Source organism: Leptopilina boulardi, unplaced genomic scaffold (assembly GCF_019393585.1).
Source record: "Leptopilina boulardi isolate dan_hultmark-lab unplaced genomic scaffold, ZJU_Lbou_2.1 LbouV2_52, whole genome shotgun sequence".
Lineage (NCBI taxonomy): Eukaryota > Metazoa > Arthropoda > Insecta > Hymenoptera > Figitidae > Leptopilina > Leptopilina boulardi.
In genome coordinates, this window is record NW_026137997.1 from 287,158 (window position 1) to 305,448 (window position 18,291).

At 28.4% G+C, this 18,291-nt stretch overlaps 1 protein-coding gene across 1 annotated transcript in view; it reads left to right on the forward strand.

Annotated features, from left to right (window-relative positions):
- The window catches only part of LOC127289982 (homeobox protein aristaless-like), a 193,873-nt gene that overhangs the window by 162,778 nt on the left and 12,804 nt on the right, over positions 1 to 18,291 (forward strand). Inside the window, exon 3 of the mRNA XM_051318317.1 lies at positions 10,844 to 10,889. Coding sequence (XP_051174274.1) covers positions 10,844 to 10,889 — 46 coding nt within the window. The remainder of the gene's footprint in view (positions 1 to 10,843; positions 10,890 to 18,291) is intronic.

An 18,291-nucleotide genomic window follows, 5' to 3' on the forward strand; every position in this document is an offset into this window, starting at 1 on the left:
AATAACTATATACAGTAAATAAATAAAATTTGAAGGACACTATAATTTTACTCGCAGGTTCCCATGGGGAAAAAAAAGATTTAAAAAAAAAAATTTTGTTCCATATTGGTTGTAACTGGATGAAAGTAATTTTTTCTCAATCAAATGTTCTACTGCCAACTATAAATATTTTTGTTATCCCATTTTTTTTTTTTTTTTTTTTGTAAAATATAAAATATTTTTTTCCATTATAAACATTCTACAAATATTATTCGTGATCAATAATAAAAGCAAGTTGATTATCATATATAATGTATATACATTCGAGAGTAATCGAAATGACTAAATGTATCTTTTGATCGATGCCATTCGGCGAACCACTATGAAACGACATTTTTTAGATTAGGAACAAAGCTCCGACTCCACATATCGACTAATCCACCATTCGTTAATTCATCAAAATGATATCAGAAGAAAGTTAGGAGCACACATTATAAGTTGAAAGAGAATTATTCGGCGTCGGTTGTTCAATTAATGACTGCAAAAGTAGTTTCCAAGCAGAGGAAGCCGAAATCTTGTACCTGGAAACAATCATCCTTATTAAATTCGTCTCCGTGTGTGTCGGCCCTTTCCAAACGTCGTGAATTTATACTAAACCTTTCAGAAGCTTAATACCAAGAATTTGATTCAAAAAGCACGTTACGCGTTGATGTCATAAAATACACTAAGTGTTGTTGTTTTTCATTTTGCTTTTAATTCTTCTTCATTATAAATTTTAACACGTTCGAAAAATATATGTCTTCTAACAATTTTTTTAAAATAAAAACTAATATTTTATTTATTTTTATTGTAAAGAAAAATTTATACCGATGTATTTTTAAATTATTAAATACCAAATTTTTATAAAAATATTCTCTATTAAATAATACGTGTATTATATTTGTTTTTTCTAATGTAATTGAAATTGTAGAGGTTAGGTTTGCCCAATAAGAAGCGAGGAATTAAGAAGAATTGAGAATTTAAAAATAATAAACATTTATTTTAAAATACTTTTTTCTCGAAACACTGTCACTTTTTACAAAATCAGCCAACATACAAAGGATCCTTGTCTTATAAATTTTCAAAATCCGAAAGATTTTGTGAATTAATGCGAAAACGTGATTGCAAAATTGGAAACAGGAATGTAATATAATGACAGTCTGTAGGAGGTTCATTACGTCCAGTCGCCGTCAGATGTCAGAAGTATGCAGGGAGCACGAAGTCGCAGCTGTCATTATATTACTTTCCAATTTTCAATTTTGAAATCGCGTTCTTGCATGAATTTGCACAATCTTTTGGATTTTGGAAATTTATAAGACAAAGATCCTTGGTATGTTGGCCGATTTTGTAAAAAGTGTCCGTGTTTCGAGAAATAAGAATTTTAAAATTAGTGTATTATTTTCACATTCGGTGCCGTTTTTATAGAGTAATAATAAAATGTCTCTCTTTGCCAAAGAATTTCAGAGTCCGTTCAACACTCTTAATTAATAATTACCTAATAATCAATAATTAATAATATTAATCATTATAATAATAATAATTAATTATTTCAGTGTTGTGGAATTCAAAAGAATTGAAAATTTAACGAACTATTAAAATGGAATAGATTAGAATTTATTTTCAGGTGAAAATTAGCCCCAACAGAGAATAAAAAAGAATTGGACAAAAAAAGAATTCAAAAAGATTGTTCAATTTATTATTTTCTATGAAAGGCAATAATTTTTAATACTTTTTAATTTTTTGCTTAGTACTGGGTGCGCCTTAAAATGAAGCCATTTATATTCATTCCATGTCTTTTGACCCTATTTTAAGATTATGTTTGACTATTTAACTTGCTAGAATATTGTGGTCACCCCTGTTACCTTGACATTGCTTTTGAATTTTGAGGTTATGTTTTTCTCTTGGCTCTGAATTCTAAGGTCTAAATCACCAAGTAGTACTGGAAGCTCCCACTCTATAAAAAATTTTCTTTTCTGTTCGAGTCGTTTTTAGTTAGCGATACTAGCGCTCTTGCGGGAAAACTGTTGCAACTCAGGTGAGAGATGAATTATTACATGTAGTATTACCTTGAGGCAGACATTTTAATATTACTTTAATATTTCAATGAAATATTACCAAATCTTTTATATAATATTACTGATGATATTAGATTAATATTACGTGCTATTTTTTGGTTCGAAAAAGACACGGTGCGTTATTTAGTGTTTTACTGTATATATATACTCGTTTTGTAAAACGTGAGAATTTTATTAGTAACAGTATAGTTTTTTTGCGTTGAACACGGGTTTTATATAATTTAAAAAGTTGAAACAGTAGCAAATTATTTTTCTCCTCTCGTGCAAAACGATTAGTTTTGAGAGTCGCTCATGGAAGGAAAGAGAGAGAGAGAGAGAGAGAGAGACAGAGGATTCACGTGTTCTCCTTATATCCCTTGCATTTGGATAATACTTAAAGGTAGATACAACCCTCATCCAATTGACGGCAGCGTAACCAATTCGTAATTGGCTCTCCACGCCGTACGCGTATTAAGCGCACATTACGCACGCATTAAGCGCACAGCTACCGACTTCTCTTGTGAATTTTCGCAAACATAATATAACAGGCATATATGTCCAAAAATAAGAGACTCACAAAGTGCCTCAAAAATATCAGTTCCCTTCTCACCCTACGGCCATGAATTGAATTACTTTGCTTATAAGCACGTCATTTTTCTTCTAATTATATTAAAATAAATATTTATGTTACTCATTTATTAATGTTAAGTAATATTATTAATTAATAAAAATATTAATAATTAAATGTTCAATATTATTATTACACTTCATTCGTGCTACTGATGTAATGACATCAGATTTTAAAAATTTTAAATGGCGGATCCTATATGGCGGTAGAATTTTAAAAAATTGATCACAGATTTTTTGAATCACTGATTACGAATTCGCAATTTTGGTTCTTGTAACCAAAATTTGGTTGACTGAAACAAAGTCGTTGAGTTATCTCAACCAAACATTTGGTTAGGCCAACAAAATTATTTGGTTGAACATTTTTAAATTCTAACCAAAATTTGGTTGCGACAACAAAATAATTTGGTTTAAAATACCAAATGATCGTTTGTTGTCCTAACAAAAAAATTTGGTTCAGCTAAACAAACATTTTTGATATGCCAGCAAAAAACAAATAGTTTAGTTGCTTAAATACCAACACAATTTTGGTTACTACTCTGACTAAACATTTTTCTATAAGTGTATATCCCATCAGGTCTAAATTTCAATTTCGTGCGAGCGTTGATATTGTGCAGTGACTGTGTGTTAAACAATAATAATTTGAATTGCACCACGAGGTTACAATCACAGCCGCGACTCGTTGACTGGCCATTCTCGACCTCGGAGGTTAATTAGATAATGTAATTGTCCGGTAATTACATGAATTGCCCGCGCGCCTAGCCTACGGCTCTCACACGATTCCAAGCGCACACGCTACTCACGCCCTCCCTTCTTTCTACTGTGCTATGTCCTTCCCACGTTTTTTCACCTTTTATCATTATTATTATTATTATTATTTATATTCAATCCATAACCAATTCAATTATCATTCACAATTGAATTATTTATTAAATTCTATGTACAATGTAGTATATATATATATACATAATATTATTAATGCGCACTTGGCTTGAGATGCGAGTAGGCAATAAAAATTCATAATATTACAAGAAGAATATAATTCCCGCGCACTGAATTATGAAAAATATAATTAAACCAATAATTGAATTGAGTAATTAAGAGCCTTGGAGATTTAATTTAAAACAACAGGATGTTATTGTTTGTACGATCGTGTGTGTATGTGCGTTATATAGACTCGACCTCTTTTTTTTCGAGATCATATCAGAAAGTTTACCTCTGTGTAATTGATCAAGAATATAAGTTGGAAAAAAAGGCAGGAATGAGCGCGAAGAATAAATGAGATATATATATATATATATATACGATTGAAGAAGCTGAATGTTAATCCACTTAGCGACCGACCTTTTATACAAGCAATTATCACGGGGGATTGTGAAATGACAGATGACCGTGTTACTCTTATATATATATATATGTATATTTATAGCTGCGCAAAATGTAAAAAGGGCTAAATCGGATATGTTGCGAAGATCGATTAACAAGTAGACGATCACTGATTAAAATTTAATCGAAATGTAGATCAATGATTAAGAGATTAATTATTGACAGACATATTCATCACATTTATATATATTACATTTGGGATATGATGACAATCCTTATTGAAAAAATGTAATACAAAAATTTATTTTTAGTTTTTATCATTTATCATCATTAAAAATTGGGATTTTATTAATTAATATTTAATAATAATCATTTATCTCATAATTTAGAATTTTTTGATTTTTTATCTAGTAATAAAAAAAATTCTAATTAATAATAATTGCTAACAAATCATTAGTTATCTTTTTAGATTCCATATAAATATCAAAAAAAAAGATAAGTAATGATTTACTAATAATTATTCATTATTACTTAATTATTTATCAGTAATTAGATGCACTTTGAATATATATCGATCAACAAGTTCTGGTCTAAGTCGAGCAGATCGTTAAAATAATAATTGAATTAATTATTTATTTTTTTTTTTTTTAGAAAATACAAAAAGACAAATTCGACGTGCATTACTAATTAAAAATAAAATAAAACTTTTTTTTAAATTAAGTAACTAGTTTTCTATATAAATATAAATAATTGCATCTGTGAATAAAAGAAAATTATAATTAAAATTGTAATAGAATGAGAAATATTAATTATTATATTAAAAATATAATTATTTACAGATTTAATTTGATCAGTGAAAGTCAACCGCGAAATTTATTGAAATACCAATTTACTGCGCGCTTGAAAAAAAATAATAATTTATTTGTGATCAATTAATTGAATAAACAAGATAAAATACTTATTTCTTGAATTACCAATGTGATAATTAATGCTGATGTGAACATAATTCAATGTCATATTCAACATACACGTATATATATGAATAAAGGTTTGAAAGTATTATTGAACATGAAATAAATTAATTACCTTATTATATTTTAGCTATACATATATATACAAATTCAGAAAAATAGATAAATCTTTAGAAAAATATATTTTAAAAAGTAATTTTAATAAGTAATAATAAGTATTATTTTTAGTATTGATAAATTAATTATTATTCCAAAATTGATTGTTTGTCAAAACTCAATTCAATATAAAAAATTGAGATTACCACACATTCACTGAACTCTTAGTTACACCCAGAAAAAAGATTCTTTTCTTCAAAGAAATTTATGCATTATTATAAGGTCAAAAAAAAATTACGTTCGTATTTTGATTGAAATATAATTTTAAAATATTAAATTAATTAAACCCTTCGCAGTCTAGTAGAAAAATCGTTTGTGGGCCCAAAACGGTCAAAAAAAAGTTCCCCAAAAAAATATCATATCATCGTATTAAAAGTTTTTTGAGTCGCTGAATCCAAATTTAAGGTCAGATGATTTAAAAAATTCAAAATGGCGGACCCAAGATGGCGGAAAATTTTTAAGTTGATTCAATTCGTTTAAAATTTGGTACTCGGGGGTTTTTGGGGTCGCTGAATCCAAATTTGATGTCAGATTTTAAAAATTCAAAATGTCGGACCCAATGTGGCCACCCAATATAGCGGAAAAAATTTAAAATTGATTCTATTCGCTCAAAATTCGGTACTTGTGGGTTTTTCGGGTCGCTGAATCCAAATCTAACCTCAAATTTTGATTCAGTGACCCCAAAAACCCCTAAGTACCGAATTTTGAACGAATCGAATTAATTTTAAATTTTTCCCCCATATTAGGTCCGCCATTTAGAATTTCTTAAATCTGACCTCAAATTTGGATTTAGCGACCCCAAAAACCCTATAGGAACCATTTTTATGCAAATCTAATCAATTTTAAAATTTTTTAGACACCATATTGGGTCCGCCATTTTGAATTTTTTAAATATGATCTCAAATTCGGATTCAGCGACCCCGAAAACCTTACTATATCCATTGACACTCAAATCGAATTATGTTTAGTATTTTTTTCTAATGTGGACATATATGTCCAAAATCACAAAGCTGGCACGACTTTTTTTTGGACATATATGGGTCATTGACTGTCAAGGGGTTAAATATCTTTGAAATACTTTGAAATGTATTTCAAAAACATTTAATTCATTTAATACGGACTTTTACGTAATCTGCGCAAACGCAGTCGTAGTAATACTCAGCGTACTTAAGTTCGGAATAAATATTTCTTTGATTCAAAAAAATTTTTCTTTAGATTAAAAATATCATTCAAAGAAAAAATTTCTTTAATTCAAAAAAAAATTTTTTTCTAAAAGCAAAGAAAACTTTTTTTAATTTAAACAAATTTCATTTTTAATTCAAAAAGTGACTTTAAAAAACCGATTTCTTTGTTTCAAAGAAATCTTTTTTTTTTATTATAATTTTTGATATTAATAAATGTATAAATAAAAAAAAAATTTCTCGCGATTTAAGTTTTAGTAGTAATAAGATAAATTGTTGAAAAAAAAACACCGAGTGAAAACAATTTGATCCCGTATGAGAAACCACTTTTTCACAAGGACATCGCAACGTCGAGAGGAACGAATGCGCGAATTGAAAATAACACAGAGAAGAGAATAGTGTATATATATATGTGCAGGGGGAACGGCATAGGGCAATTAGGGACAGCCGTCTAACCACAAAATTTCGTGATCTTATTAAATCCAGGGAGGTTAGATACCATATAGTCAGAATATAAGGGAGTGGGGGATTGAGAGCGGTCGCTGAAAAAGGGAAAGGTAAAATTGCCAGGTTGGTTAAAGGAACGTATGTGCAGAAGCGTGGCATTATCGTGAGAGATTTAGTTTTACAATGTACCTACTTCATTGAGACAGCACGTTCAGGAAAACAGGTATGGATTATCCTTTATACTAGTACTACCACTATTCCAACAGGGTAGCGATTATACCGAAGCCATAATCAACCAGCTCATGTATATATATATATACACGACCTTCTTCATAAAAGCAAAATTGTGCAAAACTAGTCATATATGGGTGATTCTCCAGAAACCGGTCACTTTTGAGGAGTTAAAATTTTTTTTAAAACGTGATTAGAAATTCGATTTGTTTTATTAATTTCATTTTATTGGGATCAAAATTATTTTTAAGGCATTGGGGATTTATTTATCGAAACAGTACTTTTAGTAGCGCCGCAGAAATGACTTCCCTCACAGCACCAGATATCCTAGGATATTCGAAAAACATCCCTTGGATATCCTAGGGATACCCCAGGGATATCCTAAGGATACTTTAAGGATATCCAAAGTAGCGGCGGTTAGGATATCCTAGGGATATCTAAGGATGTCCCAGAGATATCCTAATCATTTCCCCGAATATTATTAGGATATCCTCAGGACGTCCTAAGGATATCCCAAGGATATCCCAGGGATATCCTAGTGATATCGTGGGGATATCCCTAAAATACCCTCAGTATATCCCCAGGATATCCCAAAAATATCCTACGTAACGACGGTTTGGATGTTCTGAGGATATCCTCAGGATATCCTTCATTAGTTTAGGATATCCTGAGGATATCCTTTTGTTGTGAGGGTTGTGTCAAAAATAAACGAGAGAATTAACCTCAATCATAATCCAAAGGCGTATCAATGAGGAGCACTGAAACTTATATATTTTCCTATACATTATTAATTATGTTGAAACTGGATAGGTTATTTGGAAGTAAAACACGTATAAGATAAAAGATAAGAAATTGTAACAGATAAATTAAGACTTTATTGAATAATTTTAATGTTAATTTGACAAACATAGAATTGATTTTAATGTAGATTCTTTACTAAATTCTTTAAGTGAGCCGTACAAAGTTTAAGGGTGCTCGCACAAGAAAAGACGGAGAAGTGTGCAGGATGTTTTTCAAATGAGATAGAAAAGGAAAGAGCGATATTTCTTTTCTAATTCATTTGAATCATATCCTGTACACTGTTCCATCTTTTCTTGTGCGAGCAGCCTAATGCTATACGCAGTACTATATAATAGCACGACTGACAAAATCCTTCAACCCGGAATTGCACTCAGGTACTTCAAGTACCTGGTTTTTCCTTTTCACCTAATTTTTACTTAAAACCTTAAATATTTATAAATATCGTTGTATCTCCAACAAATTATAAGTTAACTGATTTATTTTTTTTAAAATTGTATCTAATTAAATGTATAAAGCGTAGAAAACTTTAAAGTTTATTAATTGTTTTAAGTAAATTTTCAGGCACGGGTACATTTTTTTCTTGCTTCGCACGACAATGGACTTTACGATAATGAAATTTTTTGCAAAATCAAATTGTATACTTTTTAAACAAAAGCAAATAAAAAATGGCTTGGCACAAAGTTTTGTCTTTCCAAACTTTAAGTTTTCATCGGTTTTTTATTAATTGTATATATTGAAATATAAAAGTTATGACATCGCAGGACAATGGAATTAATAAAAATATGGAGTGGTTTTTTTTTAGTGATTTTACTTGAAAATAAGAGAAATATAGTTTATTTCCTAATTTCTCTTAGAAATTTGAGAAGTGACATATTTTTTTCGATGTTCATATCATTTTTAGGCAAAAAGTGCAAGTCTTGTAGTATAATTATACACGTTTATACATTGTCGTGCTGGCATGAAGATTTTCAAAGACACTTGTATTTCAATAATTATCAGTAAATATATTGATGTAATGAAAAGATGTATTTATAAAAATTGAACCTTTTGAAATAAACTTTAAGAATATTAATTGAATAATTAAAGATATTACTGTTTTTATGAGTTATAGCATTTTAAAGTTTGGTAGTTAGAGGTTAGGACATTTAAAAATATATTGTATGAAAATTCTAACTAATGAATTTTAGGAGATATTCATGTTCCCCCGTAGTGAAAATTATAATATACAATTATACAATTATAATATAAATAAATTACGGAATAGAGAAAATAATTTTGTGAAAAATATTTCAATAGAAGATCAACTTATCGATTCATTTTTAGCGTTTATAATTTTTATAGTTTAATCTTTAAATTTCTTGAGTGCCTTTAAACACGCTGTGAAGATCTCTAATCAACCTAATTGCACATTTGTGCGCGCACGCACATATCATTGAAATTCCCCTGTGATTTTCAAAACAATTTGGAAGTCAAGTTTAATTGACAAAAAAACGGAACGGATCTTTTAATAATGGACTGCTCAATATATTTAACAAAAAAAAAAAAAAAAAAATACCCACTAATTTAATAATCTGTTTTTATATTTTAATCGCGTGTATATATGTAAATTTTTATTAAAAATTCATTGCAGTTAATTGAATCTCCCAAACATGGACTTAACAACAATTTTTAATTATTTAAAAAGATAATGTTTAGGAAATACAGAAAATTTTATACAAAAACCTTTTTTTTATTTACGTTATTATACTGTAACAATAATAATTATTATTATATTTTTGATTAATTTAAGGGGAGATTACGGTGATTTTGAGGTTTTTTTCAAAGATTTTTTTTTATAAAAAAAAAAAATATTTATTAGTTACATTTTTCTTATGAGAAAATACACATTTTAAAGAGTCGAAAACAATATTTGTTTTTCTTTTTTTTGTTTAAACAATCGAATAAATAATGTCTGCCGAAAGTGGTACATTTTAAAAGTTTGTCACACTTTTTCTCTGGAACAGTTATTCTAAAATGAAAAAACCAAAATTTTTCTTAATCTGTACTATTTTGGCTATCGTGTAAACTAGAATGAGAAATATTTATTGAAAAAAAAAACGATTGGCAGACTTTTTTCATTTTTCGACAACAATTTTGCAATTTAAATTTTGTTTATAAATTTTAAAAATATTATTGGATAGTTAGTATTTAATAGTTTTAAAATGAGAGTGTGACAAAGTTAAAAGTATGCAGTTTTGAGAAAAACGCGTTTAAAGTTTTTTAAGTAGAAATTAAGCAAAAAAAGTGATTCTTACTCAATCGGCGATACCGGCTACATACATAGATCCTTCTTTGGCTTCTAAAAGATCATTTTCAAGTAATCTATTGCTAGTCAAGTAGCAGTGAGAGTCTCTATAAGCCGTTTATTGCTATCCGACCGGATTAAACGCGTGCGTTCGCGCGCTCAGTGAGTTGTTGCATGTTGCTATTCAATTTATATCAGTTCTAGACTATGGACATACTTTAGACTATTTTTTCCGTGTTCTTAAATAGACTTACTAACCAAAAATAAAAAAAAAAATAATTTCGAGTTTTTGAAAAAAAATCATCGTAATCTCCCCTTAAATATGAAGGGAAAAATACAATATTATTAAGCGAAAAAGGTTCACACTTTATAACACGAGATTCTTTTCCCTTTTATATATATATATATTTTTTTTTTTATATACATTGTTTCATCTTATTTGCAATTCGTTTCGCGTTCTTGGAGCGAAAAATCATTTTCGTACATACAATTAAAGAAGTTAAGTATAATTTTTTATAATCCTGTTTTATGCAACTCAGCATTAAGAGGGAAGTTTTTAACAAATCGAAAGAAGAGATAAAAATTTTTTGAGGGATTTAATAATGGCACATCCGGGGGGAGGGGGTGAAATGATTTTTGCGAGAACAGGATGTAATCCATTAATGCGCGTAAATGTTACGGCCTTGATGGTCCTTGGTCCTTTGTTCGACTTAATGATATATATCTTTTCTTTTTTTCTGTTTGCAGAGAGGAACTTGCCATGAAGATTGGTTTGACTGAGGCTCGAATACAGGTGAGTCGATAAAATATATATATATATATATATATATATTATAAAAAAAACTTTTTTCGAACACAAAATTTCCATTAATATTATTTCATTTATTCAACTTTTTTAAATTTTATTCTTTGGTAATTTTTCTTGTGTATATTTATAATTATTGTCAGTTCAGGTAGAGAGAAAAATAAAAATGTATATATGTTCTCATAAAAATATGATAAAAGGTCTCATCGCACAAATCGTTGAAGAATTTCTACATTCAATATAAGACATAAACGAAGAAAAGTGGACTTAATGATTCAGCTATTTTTGCATATATATACAAGTCTAATAAAACTATACGCATTTTACTCTATGATTACGAATTGATTCATTACACATACCAAAGTCTAATAACTGAGTTGAGTTCATATCACAGAGTAATCTCTAATAACACACATTACTAAATATGTCTTGCTCATTAATGATTATTTTTTTTTTTTTTTTTACTTTCAAATATACAAAATCACATTGTACATATATGCTGAATCATTAATGCAAATTCTCCCATGTGTTTACATTACCAATTGAAAACTCATTACAAACGATAATCCAAACAAAGTAAATCAATCTATATACTGTAACTGTGATTTAATAACTCGAAAAAAGGAAAAAAAAATTATTCAGTGTAGATTAACGCAAGTTATGAAATAATTATAGTATATATGAATGAATCTCTAGAAAAAAACTTGTAAAATTTATTGATGTGTTATTATATTAATAAATTTTATTATTCTGTGTTGTATAAGATGATTTTTTATAATTTACTAGTTTGGTAATTTTACAATTATTATTCTGTTAGCTTGAAATTGATGTAGTTGTTAAACTAAAAAATATCTATAACAAAACATTAATTATTATTTTTACTGAAATTCTTTTTAAAAAAATTATTTTTTAAATGGGTATTTTATTTAATTTTGAAAATCGCTATTTCCGATGAAGGCATAAAAAGTTGCATTAGTAAGTTGAGAGTGCTTTTAGAAATATAATTATATGTATATATTTAGTGATGATGCGTAGTATTAATACAGAAAATTAAAAGGCATTAAAATAAGCTGCAACGCTTCTTATTTTAATCCAATTTTGCTTATTTTAATACCAAAATGGATACTACACGCGTAGTATTAGTCACATTCGTAGTAATACATGCGTTGTATTCGACACATTTGTAGTAATACACGCGTAGTAATGTAAACTTTTGCGTAGGAATTCACGCATGTGTTTTTTTTATAATTCTCTGTTTTTTTAATACAAATTAACTTTTTCTATTCACCTACAGATTTTTTTAGTTCTATGAAAGATCAGGTAATCGTAAAAAAAAGAATTACTAATAGCCATTCACTATAAATTCTTTAAATATTTATTTGAAAACGCGTAGTAATACCTACAAGCACCCTAATTAATAGTAGAAAATTACTAATTCATTTATTAAAGTTTACTAATTGAAATAGTAGCCTACTGTAAATGAATTATTAATTTTCTATACTAACAATTATCCATTTTTGACTAAAAATTAGACAAAACTAATTAAAATTTAGAGAGTAAAATTTTTCTAAAAATTAAAGAGAATTTTTATATTACTAATTTAGAGAGTTCTATTTCTCTCATTGATATATTACGTTATGGGATAGTTGTAATTTCTGCCTCTAGAAAAGACATTCTTGACGCGCTACCGTGAAGAGAAATGGCTTAATGTAGCTCGTTGTAGTTTATCAGGCTTGTTTTTATTTATTTTCTGTTTTTTTTTTTTTTTTTTTTTTTTTTTTTTTTTTTTTGCATAAGCACTTGCAGAAAGTGTGCCTAGATACGTAAACGATATCGCAGCGTGTCGGTAGCTCTTGCAGCTATGAACGTTTGTTGCGTGAACAGCTGGCTAATTTGCTCAATTAGTTTAATTTATTCCCAGTATTTATTCACTCTTTCTCTCTTGCTTCGCGTGGAAGGTTTCATCTCCCTCTCTCAACTTTTTCGCGATCCCCACTATCTCTCTCGATTCCCTCACGACGATACCGCGAAGGTTTCATTATACTTGCAAACGGTCAGAGTCTTCGATCCTGTCATCGATCTTGAGGTGTTGAGACGTGAGAATGAGGAGAATGACCGAGAATGAATCGAGGAAGTTCATAGAAAAATCCTCAACCTGGCAGAGAACCATTCGCTATATCCTAACGGTCTTCACACGGTATACTTTGAGAATATAGTTGCTACCTTCAACTTATCTAACAATGACATAATGCATTAAAAAAAAAAAAATTTACACGGTTAATTTCTTTCAAGGAATATTTCATTGATTATTCCAACAATTCTTTTATTGTTATCAATTTTTTTTATGACAAAAAAAAACGAATTTTATTTTATATATTTTTTTTTTTATTTTTAAATTATTTATTAGCATAAAGTATATTTGAAAAATAATTTATTAATTAAATCTAATATAATTAAACACATATATAATAAATGATGACATATATAAAACAGATCGCAATTATATACCTTTTAAGAAAAGTATAATTAATTAAGAAAAAATTTTTTAATTATACTTTTTACGGAAAAAAAAATTTAATTGCATCTCTCGTGTATAAAATAGTTCATATATATATATATAAAATGAATTCTTCAAGTATCTGTTGACTAATGCCAGGACAGGAAATGCCGATGATATCAGGAAATCACAATTTCCTGCGCGCAAAGAAATAACGAATTCTCATCGTTTTATTCACTCGTGTAATTCATTTGCGATAAATGGATAAATAAATACCTATATATGTATATACAAATGCAAAAATATTGAGAAGTCTTTTTCAAAATCAAGGTTCGTTTTTATAACATATATAAAAATAACAACTTCTCTCTCTCTCTCTTTCTCAGAAATTAAAAGTTTGCACCTTATGATTTCATTATGACCGACTTTTTTACAAATAAGATTTATCTTTCTTTATATAATTACATAAAAGAGTCATTAGTTGCACTCTCCTGAAACCATTGTTTCGTTTCTACAACGCGTAAAGTAAATGAATTGAAATTTTATTTAAATAATTAAAAAAAAAAAAAAAAAACACTGTTAGATTTCTCATGTGTAATTACTAATCACATTATGTTACATTTGCAATCTGCACGCATCATTCACTTAACATGAAATTTTAGTTATATATATGTTTTTTATTATTAAAAAAGTGTGTTTTTATACTTTTCTATTTTCCAATGAAAATCTGATGAATTTTTAAAAATGATTTAATTTAAATTAAAAAATTTTCAATTCTAATTCTAGATTTGTAATCAATATTACCGTCGCTAAGGAAAAAAAGTCCTTAACAACGGTTGCTAAGGAGAAAAACGGCCATAGAAACGGTTGCTATGGTAACAGTTGTTATGGTAATGATTGCTATGGTAACTGTTACTATGGCGTACGACGGACGGACAGACGGACGCCAAAATGAAACTATAAGACTTTCGGGCCTGTGTCACGAATTTCTAAAAACCAAAATCTTTCATTGAGCCGCTTTTGAAAAAATCGATTTTTTAGGTTAAAAATTATTTAAATAAAATTTTATTTAAATCCAAAATTTTTATCTCCCTTGTTTAAAAAAAATGTGATAGAAATTAATCGCATTTCGTGATGTGTGTGAGGAAGTGTAAAATATGTCAGAATGAAGTGTTTCTATACTTTATTATATCGTTCCAACAAGATCTTTGATGAAAGGAAACGCGTGGTAAGAAGCATAAGTTTTGATATTTCCTTTCACAACTGCGCGATTGGTCTTACAGGGAATATTGTGTATATATATCCCTAGTAGAAATTTGTCCTAGCTATTTTAAAGGAACTGCCTAGTCGCGCTGGAGTCTGTCTAGTTACTTGACTGACCAGCTAGCTAAAAACTCGAATGTCATGTCACGCTTTTTTCATCAAGTTATTATCCAGCCCAACTTGATAATTATTTATCAATAGGACTTTTGAAAAACTAGTCAAATTAATTCTTTTAAATATTTCGAAATTCATTTAATAATAAGATTTAATGTAGTAAACACGTTTATTTTATGTAATTAAAAAAAATATTCCAATTATCAACAAAAATTATTATAAGAAAATATATTGCACTAAATATAGTAATTCGTTATAAAAATGTAATTTTTCATTCACAATTAAACTGGATTTAAAAAAAAAATTTACATAAGTAAAACGATTGAAGCAACATCTTGACCTGAACTGTTAACAACACTGAAACAATTATAATTTTTATATTAATATGAATGTCATAACATAAACCTTAAAACACTTCTCGCAGTTTCAACGAAAAAATCTTGGGGCTACCGGGGAGCGAACACGGGTCCGCTGGGCGGGAACGAAAGAAACGCACGCTTTACGCAACTCGGCCGTTCTGATCAGTGATATTAGAATAAATGCTTGACGTATTTCACTGTACCTAATAATATTATGAATTTGTGCATATTATTTTTATTATTTTCTAGGCAAATAAACATTTTAGATGTTTATTTGATTTTAAATGATTTACTTATAATTTAATTTAAACATTAGACAATTATAAAAAACTAATTACTAATTTTTTTTATTTATTATCCTCAAAAATTATATGTAAAATTTTATAAATAAAATTATTTTAATAAATTAATAATTATTGATATAATATAATATTATTATTATTATTATTATTATTATTATTATTATTATTATTATTATATTATTATAATATACTCAAACAGAAAAATAATATTCTACTATATTTGTAAAATTTGTCTGAAAATAATAATAATTGTTTAATCATTTTTTTTTTAAAAACTAAAAACACTTTTTATTCAAGGTAATATTATTTTCATAATAATTTAATTTATTGCAATTATTTTATTATAATTTAATAAATTTTATTATTTTAAAAAAGCGCGCGCTATTTTGTCTTGGGCCAATCAAGTGATTTCAACTAAATATAGGTTATGTTCGTTTCTGATTCATGACAGCTGGCAAACATTTACAACAAATAATATTTTGCAAGTGTATATTTATTGCAATAAGATAAGTTATGCAAAAAATATATATGTGGAACAATAATTTACAGTGATTTTCATAAAATGAATATTGATTTAGATGCTCTGGAAAGCAAAGTTCATTTTTTCTTAAATTCAATTTTTTCGACCACCGAGATATTTCGATACATTTTCATGTGTTTTGTATGCACTGTCTTTTTTTGAGAAAGGAATATTAATATTATTATTATTAATTTTTATAAACAAGTTGTAATTTTTTTAAATCAAGCAAGCGAAATGTCAATACACAAAATCCTAGCATAGCTGTCCAGTTACTAGACTTATTGAAGCGCCACCGCCATGACAAGGATATGAATTTAATTTCGAGCAGCACTGGACAGTGCCATTAAAAAAACTGGATAGCTTTGAGTCGTGGAATTATCAAGTTCAACTTGAATTTCTTTCAAAAAGCACTGATCAGTAACTTCACAGTTATTTATCAGTTCAGCTAGAATCAGCGTCCGCGAGAAAAACTGTCAAGTAACTTGAGTCAATCTAGTGCATCCACGACAAATTTCTACTAGGGATATATATATGCAATCGATTCACCACTATTGGATTTTTACGATCCCGTGCGCAGACTTGCGAGTACTATTACTTCATTGGCAACTTGAAAGAATCTCGATCATCTCATCTCTGTTTCACTCTCTATATAATTTTCTTATTTCTTTCGCGTATCATTGCTTGATCCTTACCACCTATTTACACCCCCCATTTGCCCCTTCTTTATTCTCCCCCCCTCTCTTCAATATAATAAACCTTATATATAAGCGCAACCTGTAAATGCGGATAAATGTCTAATTTTACTATGATTACGTTTTTTCATCATCTTTTTACAATTCTTCTTCTTCTTCTTCTTCTTCTTAGCTAACGCAATATAATTGAGTTGCGTTAAAACAACTACTGTTAAATTGCATTCTTATGAATTAATGAAAAAAAAAACGTTGATTTCTCTATTAGAAAAAAAAATTCCACACAATTATTAAAGGGAAAATTTTTAAAATAACACTGAGAAAAATTATTTATTTAATAATAAACATTTAAATTATTTATTTGAATTAAATAAAAATTATTTTTTCTATAAATATGTAATTTAATTATCTATTATCAATTAATAATGTATTTGAATCAAATAAATATTTACTAGATCCAAATATATTATTTTATCGTATATAATAAATAATAATTTCAATCAAATTTAAATTACTTAAGGTTATGTAGGAACCTCCCACGTGACCTATTATGGGAAAATGTGTTTTGGTAGTATACGTTTTACTCGAAAATGAGAAAAAGTTTTTGTCTAAAATTTTGAGGGATGATAGATTACACAGCCCCACAAAAAAAAAGTGTCATGTACTTTTGACCGGAATACCCTAACCCTATGTATTTTGACGCGCTGAACACGAATCCGAAGTCCGTTTTGCTCCATCACGTCAGGATTTTTTTCTAACCTCAAAAAACATGTCGGATTTTGAGAAGTAGGCGATTTTTTTAAAAATTGATGTATTAACTTCAAACTTGGTATCTGGGGGTTTTTTGTGTCGCTGATTACGAATCTGAAGTTAGATTTTCAAAATCCAAAATGGCGGATCCAATATGGCGGACGAATTTTGAAAAAATTTTAAGATTTACTTCAAACTTGGTATCTGGGGGTTTTTTGGGTCACTGATTACGAATCTGATGTCAGTTTTCAAAAATTGATAATGGCGTATCTAATGTGGCCGATAGAAGTCCATGTTGGATATGCCATTTTGAATTTTTGAAATCTGACATCAGATTCGTAATCAGTGACCCAAAAAACCCCCAGATACACTATTGCACATTAATTTTTGAAAAATTTCGTAAAATAATGTCCCCCTAACAAAAAAAAATTCAAGGGGTATTTCCCCCCCATAAATCAGCTTTTGCGGAAAAACAAAACATACGTGTCAAATTGTTTTCAAAAAACTACAAAACTGCCAAGTTTCAGAAAAATCGGCGTATGGCACTTCCCTAGTGTTACTTATCAGCAACTTAGAAAACCTGTAGATAACAAATTTCATAATAATCTGACAATTTTTTAAAAATAATTCCTTAATATTGAATCAGACATATCGAATTTCGGAAATCTGACATCAGATTCGTAATCAGCGACCCAAAAAACCCCTAGATACCAAGTTTGAAGTAAATCTTAAAATTTTTTCAAAATTCGTCCGCCATATTGGATCCGCCATTTTGGATTTTGCAAATCTAACTTCAGATTCGTAATCAGCGACACAAAAAACCCTCAGATACCAAGTTTGAAGTTAATACATCAATTTTGAAAAAAATCGCCTACTTCTCAAAATCCGACATGTTT